This window comes from Bison bison, unplaced genomic scaffold (genome assembly GCF_000754665.1).
Source record: "Bison bison bison isolate TAMUID 2011002044 unplaced genomic scaffold, Bison_UMD1.0 scf7180017864451, whole genome shotgun sequence".
In the NCBI taxonomy this organism is placed as follows: Eukaryota; Metazoa; Chordata; class Mammalia; order Artiodactyla; family Bovidae; genus Bison; species Bison bison.
The window spans coordinates 7,460,428-7,468,282 of NW_011495013.1; the positions used below are offsets into that span (position 1 = coordinate 7,460,428).

The 7,855-nt window shown below is 39.4% G+C and overlaps 1 protein-coding gene across 1 annotated transcript in view; it reads right to left on the reverse strand.

Annotated features, from left to right (window-relative positions):
* CORIN (corin, serine peptidase) overlaps positions 1-7,855 on the reverse strand; it is a 309,309-nt gene that overhangs the window by 176,566 nt on the left and 124,888 nt on the right. Inside the window, exon 5 of the mRNA XM_010858877.1 lies at positions 3,326-3,507. Within this exon, the coding sequence (XP_010857179.1) occupies positions 3,326-3,507 (182 nt within the window). The remainder of the gene's footprint in view (positions 1-3,325; positions 3,508-7,855) is intronic.

Here is a 7,855-nt window from a genome sequence, read left to right on the forward strand (position 1 = left end):
GATGGCTAGCATACCGCTTATCTATCAAGCATGAGATGGAAAAATTATTTTAAATTCCTGGAAAATACTGCATCAAACACCGATTATCAGACTCATTTTCAGAGAATTAACTCTACATGGAAAAAAAGAGTATAAAGAATTCTAAAAAGGTTGACAAATAGAGGGTCTCAGATGAGTGTACTTAGGACATTTCTATTCTCTTAAAATGTAAGTTTTTTTTAATATATCTTCCCAGATCTTTTCCAAAACCATCAATCTTTTCCGAGATGGAAAGATTTGTACTATCTTCTGATATTTGAGGAACATATGTGAAGTGGCATTTCACCTAGAGCTATTAAAGAATATTGGTATTACTTTGATTTTAAAAACTGATACTTTAGGACCATCATGTTATGGAACACTGATGATTTTTTATTTTCACCTCAGTGGATTCTTAAATCCTATATCAACAGGCTACTTTTTCCAAATGATGAGTAATAAAGTGTTCTTATTAAAATGGGAGAAATGTAGCTGAAAAAGAATTAAAAGGGCTTCTTTTTCATGTACACTCACTCATCATTCTGGTAGTTTATTGCTATATACAACCTTTTGGAGGGAATCCTAATTTAGTAGTAGACCTCTACTGTATATTGTGTTAAAAAGAAATAAACAAACCCTTACTTTAGGCTTGGATGAGTAACTTGTGACAGGTTAATGTCTCTCCCATCAAGTAAAACTGGAAAAGCCAGATGAAACACAAGAAACATCCATTTAAAGGCCTCTGATAGCTGGTGAGACTATTAAGAGGTGAGTGGCTAAGATCCAGAGAGAAGACAACTGTAGAACAAACAGTCTACATTCTATGTATGGATGCTTTTACCCCTTGGAACTTGCCAATTCTTGGCACAGTACTAGAAACTGAGAATCTGGACAGAGGGCCACTGCAAAGAGGCAGAGAAGCCAGTAGAACTTTTTGGTAATCCCACAGAGGTAGACAGACAAAAATTCGAGTTTTGGTGCTACCAGAGGAGTGGGAAATAAAGGCGCCGAGGATGTAGCGGGGAAGGAGACACAGAGAAGGGCAGGCCTATTGTGTGGAAGGATTTCCCCTCAAGGCTTCTGCTGTAAAGAACAAGCCAAAGAGTTAGGTAGAAAACCTCTGCAAAGCCAAGTGGAAATCTAGCAATCTTTCTGCTCTACCAAAAAAAAAAAAAAAATTACAACTTGGGACTGCCAAGGAGGAGCAGAATGCAAGAAACACCTTGGTTTCTCAGCAAGGCTCACCAGAGAAACGCACTCTCAGAATGGAAACAAACGGGAGGGAGGTGGAGTCTTACCAACACTGTCTTATAAACAGAGAGCAAAATCAGTGCAGTTCTTACTGGATCAATGTGGTCTGTTCCCACTCTACACTCCTGCCCTTCAGGAGAGGATCTGCTTCCCCCACTGTCAGCCAACAGAGAACGGCCCTAAACAAGGGCACATCCTTCCCAAGAAGGATCACATCCAGTGGTGGCTTCAGGTGGGGGTATAAAGACCTGGCTGACTTGTCCCAACATGGAACAAGTCTCTGAGACCATATGAGCCCCAGAACTCCCCGAGGATTTAGCTAAAGCTTCAGTGGGCCTGGATCACATTTCAGCTTCTGCCTCCACCTAATCCTGCCTTCTCTCTCCTCCTTTACACAAGTGCTGATACCTAATAAACACCCTGTACAACAAATTCTATCTCAGTGACTGCTTCTGAAAGACCCAGCTTGTGACAGTTGCAGGAGTGGTCCCAGAAAGCAGGCAGTCTGATGGGGTTATTGATCTGGATCACTCACTGCTGGCATAAGTGTGAAGTTGCCATTATTGATGGTAGGTGGAGACAGACATTCCCTGGCATCAGGGGGTGGTCCAATTGCTAAAATCGTTATCAGAAGTGAACTGGAATACTCTACCTAAAGAAAGGAATGTGCTCAATGGGGTGACACACCAAGTATTTGGCAAGTAACTATAAGGACAGTGGATTGGATGACTTAGTGCTAAGCACCAATATTCTAGAAAAAGAACTCAAAACTGCAGGCAACTGTAACTCATGTTGTGGAAGCCAAAGGGCCCTCCTAGTAATTTAGAAAGAGGCTTTCACAGCCTCTGAGAATCTGGAAAACTGAGGATTGGAAAAGATTAATAATACTAACCCATTACAATTAAGACTTTCTATTCCATAATAGACACTAACAGAAGAAAGGAAAGGTAAGCCAGCCAGTGGGAGATCTTTACAATGCATATATCCAACAGATAACTTCTATACAGAATGCATGCAGAGCTACAAATTAGGAACAGACAGACAGACTACCCAATCAAAAAATGGGCAAAATACTCAGACAGACACTTCACAAAAAAGGATATTTAAATAACCAAAACAGCTTGAAAATTCAGCCCCAATCATTAGGAAAATGTAACTTAAAACCACAAAGAAATACCACAACATTACCATCAGAATCGCTCAAATGAAAATGACTGGCAATACCAAGTTTTGGGGAGAATTTGGAGCAAGTGCAACTTTCATAGCTAGGAGGAATATAATGTCCATAACCACTTTAAAAAACTGTTTTGCTGAACAAATACATAGCCATGTTCCATCAAAGACACGTACAAGAATAGTCCTAGCATCACCATTCACAGTAGCTGGAAACACCTCACATGTCTGTCAACAGCAGAGTAGAAAAATATATTGTGGTATAAAACATATTATTGTTTAGTCACTGTCATGTCTGACTGTTTGCAACCCCATGGACTAGCCCACCAGGCTCCTGTGTCCATGAAATTTCCTAGGCAAGCATACAGTAGTGGTTTGCCATTTCCTTCTCTCAGGGATCTTCCCAACTCAGGGATGAACTTGCATCTCCTGCACTGGCAGGCATGGGCAGGTGAATTTTTTACCACTGAGCCACCAGGGAAGCCCATAAAATATATTAGAATACCATAAAAAATGAGAATGAATGAACTACAAGAAGATGAAAGTACAGTGAATCTCTAAAACATAATGTTAAGCAAATGGAGTTAGACAAAAAAGGCATGCATACTGTACGATTGATACCACTGATATCAAGTTCAGAAGTTGGCAAAATTACCTGAGGTGATGGAAGTCCGTATAGAGGTCTCTTTGGGGAGGGTCAGATCACTGGTAGGAAGGTTAGGTTTCTGGGTTGCTGTTACTATTCTATTTCTTGATCTGGGTGCTGGTTACATGAGTCTGGTCACTTTATTAAAATTTATTGTACTATATGCATTATTTGTGTATTTCCTAGCATGAATTTCAATAAAAACTTCAAAAAATGCAACAAAATGCAGACACCTACATTGCTTTTCATTTTCCTGCTGTGGTGAGAAGCAAATCCTGCTGACATTGCTGTTTTCACTTTGGTTTCTAAACTGTGAACATTTGAGGAAATCGGGCCAGGAGGCATTCACCATTCCCAGGACTGACTCACAGCCCTCTTTTGCAGACTCACAGAAGGATCTACAAGGCAGGAGTCCATGACTAGAAGAAAAGAGAAAGGTGGAAATTAATGTTTTTACAGACTGTTTCTCAAAATAATAATTAAACTAAAGAAAAGTTAGCCACCCATGCTACAATAATACCTTAATTTATATTTACTATAATCAACAACTTGAATTGTCAACAACCTTCAACCCTGTAACAAGCATTTTAGCCACCTCACTGTCATGATTCTAGAGGGAATAAACTAGTTCCATAACAGATCATCTAACTCTCTCTTGTAGAAGGATTTATCCAAAATGATTTTTTTTTTGAGATTTCTTGTGTTAAGTAAACCTGTCAACCAAAAAAAAAAAAAAAAACCACTCTACTTACTGCCATAAGGAAAAAATTAACATGAAAATGAATGTCCCCAAAATGAAAAGGCAGAGTAGATCACAAAATAGGTTAATCTCATTTCTTTATCAGACCTCTGAGAAATTCAAATTATCTCTGAGAGGCAGACAAAGAGAAAGCTGTTCCTTAACCTACACTGTCTCCTTAGAAAAGAAAATATTACACAAACAAATGGCAACTCTGAAACCTTGTACAGTAATTTATCTTTTCATTGCTATGCTATCTTCTGCAAAATAGCAAAACACAAACAATTGTCCACTAGCAGTAAAGTAATGATGCTTTGGAGTTTGTCTTTATTCATCTGACATGCAATCAAACACTGCTAGATCCGAGTTCCTGTGTCTGGGGATGGGGACGCTACAATGTCAAGGTCATGGACTTGTTCTCCTGCAGATCCAGGCAGCTTTTTCTACTTTGCAGCTATGGGTTGCACCTTTCACCCTAGCTGGTCATCTGGCAAAGGCATCTCAAATGATTTTTATGAAAACAAGGAAAGAAAATATGTATGTCAGTCAAAGCAAAGCACACACTTCAAAAATGCAGGGTCAATAAGAAATTTCAGAATCATATAGTATCAGATTTGTAAGAAATCTTAATCAACACCTCATTCAAATCCTTCATTTGAGGGAAGTCTAGGGAGATTCTGAGACATACAGCTTTGTAACAGATGAAGTGGGAAGAGAATCCAGATTTTTAACATTCAACTCATTCCCTATCTACCATCCCATATCATTTATTCTCACATAAGGACCTAATAATTTGGCTTTAAGAACTCCTTGATCCAACAAATACACTTATAATTCCCCACTCATTCATCTATAGATCACTGGAACATAAAGGGATGTGCCAGCCACTGAGTTAAAACAGAAAGGATCAAGTCTATGAAAGGATCTTGAGAGTGAGACCTTGTTATACATAAAAATGTGGGAAAAGAGTACTCAACAATTACATTTAGATACAAACACTTTTGTCCTTCTCAGAAACTTGTCTTAAAATTAAGTAAATTTTAGAATCCTAATATTCACATAACTATATTAGCATGTATCCAAATTTATTAGTGAAGATGTAAGAAGAAGTTTTGCATTTGAAAGAATTACCTTTAGACATAAAATATGAATTAGTCCAAGCAAGTATCTCAGTGGAAAGGAGACACCTGATTGCCATTCAGGAAATAAATTAGATATTCATAGAACTGAAAATTCTGCTTAAATAACATTTTTGAGAAGATTTTCTTTCCTAGATCTTATTCCAGAGACCTTACATACTTTCTCAAATAAAACTGAGAAACGTGGTTGAGGAGTGTGGGGAACACAGAATTCCCATGCAATTGCTTCTACTTTGCTAGGCTCTAAGTGCTACATACACATTAACTCATTTCTCACTACAGTACTACACCAGCAATACCATTACTGTCATCTCTACTCTACAAATAAAGAAACTGAAGCACAGAAAATATATGAGATTCTTCCAAGATCACTGAGTTAGTGAGTGTCCCAGCCAGCATTCAAACCCAAGCCAACCGATTCAAGGACTATTAACTACTCTATTACACATGAGTCCTTACTTTAGGAATGTATGTCCCAAAAGCATAACTCAAGGTTAATTCAAAACCTGGTATGCACTTTCCCAGTAAACCAACCATATACACAGTGGTTGGGTTCTCCCATCACTCTACAAACTTCTACTTAATCTCCAATCAATCAGTATTTGCCAAAGGGGCTAATAAACACTAGGACAGGGTGAAGGCTTTTCTCTTTCTTTCCCAGGTGTAAGAGCCCACAATAGAGCTACACAGCAAGCTTGGTTTGGTTTCAGCATTCTTCCTTTGCTTCCTAGTCCCTGACTTGTGTTCCAATGTCCTGACACCATCCTGCCCACCCCACTCCAGCACCCCACCTGGAAAGCCCCCTCCACCAGACCATCATTGTTTTAGTCACTTGGTCATGTCCAACTCTTTGTGACCCCAAGGACTGTAGCCCATCAGGCTTCTCTGTCCATGGGATTCTACAGGCAAGAAAACTGGAGTGGGTTGCCATTTTCTCCTCCAGGGGATCTTCCCAACTCAGGAATCAAAGTTGTGTCTTCTGCTTGACAGGCGGATTCTTTACCATTAGCACCACCTGGGAAGGCATCAGTTCAGTTCAGTTCAGTCACTCAGTTGTGTCCGACTCTTTGCGACCCCATGAATGGCAGCACACCAGGCCTCCCTGTCCATCACCAACTCCCAGAGTTCACTCAGACTCACGTCCATCGAGTCAGTGATGCCATCCAGCCATCTCATCCTCTGTTGTCCCCTTCTCCTCCTGCCCCCAATCCCTCCCAGCATCAGAGTCTTTTCCAATGAGTCAACTCTTCACATGAGGTGGCCAAAGTACTGGAGTTTCAGCTTTAGCATCATTCCTTCCAAAGAAATCCCAGGGCTGATCTCCTTCAGAATGGACTGGTTGGATCTCCTTGCAGTCCAAGGGACTCTCAAGAGTCTTCTCCAACACCATACTTGCTGCTAAACATTTTTCCCCTTCTTACCATCAAAGCTACATTCCCCAAGTGAGCTGATTGAAATGAGACTTTCAAAGAAGAAAAGAGATGAAAATAACACAGAGTAGTACATAATAATAGATGGACACTTCACCCTCCAGAGGTTTTTGGCATCATTAGAAGATTGCTTGCTGGACCAAAGGAATCTCTGATGGAATTCCAGGTGCCACTTACAGAGGGAAAAGTCATCCCACATTGTCAGGGGAGGAAGATCACTGTGAGGCTGAGTAGCACTTGGGGCCCAACTCTCCCAGGTGTTTCTTGGACCTTTCCTCACTTCTGAGCCCACATATTCTTTGATCACTCCACATCTTCATTCAGAACCTTCTATGGTAAAGGCGATGAAGGTTCACACAGGGGTCCAGCAGACCATTTTCACTCTAAAGCTGAGTCTATAACTCAGAAGCTCACTTCTTGTCATCGACCCTCACCTGAGTTATTTTCTGCAGGAAATCACAAGCTACCCCTCTGAACTTTTCATGTTGGCCACGCCTCACTATCTGATCTTCGGCCAACAGTTCATTCATACAAGACTCAGTTTCATCATTTGAAAAGTGAGGGATTTGGAAGAGCTGATTTTTCATAGTCCTTTTACCACTGACATTCTGTGAATCACAATTCACTCTTTATAACACAATACTTCTCAGAGGAGTGGTGATAATCCCACCAGCTTTGCTAAATTTCAAAAGGTAACAGATATTTTTTTTTTTTCTCGAGACTTGATCTGGGAATATATAGAGACATTAAAATACCATTAGGCCTTCCATTCTAAAAATAGGGCCTAAGAAAAATGTCTAGAGTGTTTCCAAATAGCTCTCTTAAGAGGTGTAACCAACCGAGACCCATAGGCTTTAAATTGCCAGATGAGGACATGTGAAATAGTGATGGGGTATTAATAACTAGCAGCCCTTTCAAACACTGAGCAAAATGAGGAGCCATTTGTTCTTGCTTTGCATGAAATTCAAGTGCCTACAAGGGGTTGAAGCATTTTGCTTTTCATCACATGGAACAATGTGTTGAGACAGACCACACTATTTTGGAATATAAGTGCTGATATCCAAGCAACAAGCAGACTGACATCTGAAAACAGTGCTCAGAACAGGGAAGGAGTCAGATTTGGCTATCAGGACACTATTTTAGAAAAGGTGATTATTTTAAATGGACATTTGAAGGGTATTTCGTGTTGTGCAAAATCCCCTTAAAACATTTCAACTAAGGCTTAAGCAGAAAATTCTTACCTCTGTAATTTTGTTGAAACAAATACATACAAATATAAATACTTCTACTACATATTAATAATGTGGTTTTTAGGGGATTTCCATTAGGAATACTACTCAAATTATCTCTCTGTTAATACAAAAAATTATAGACTTTACCTATACAATTTTAAGCAAATTTATCTACTAAATTTCCTGTATTTACAAATTATATATATATATATATATATATATAGTAC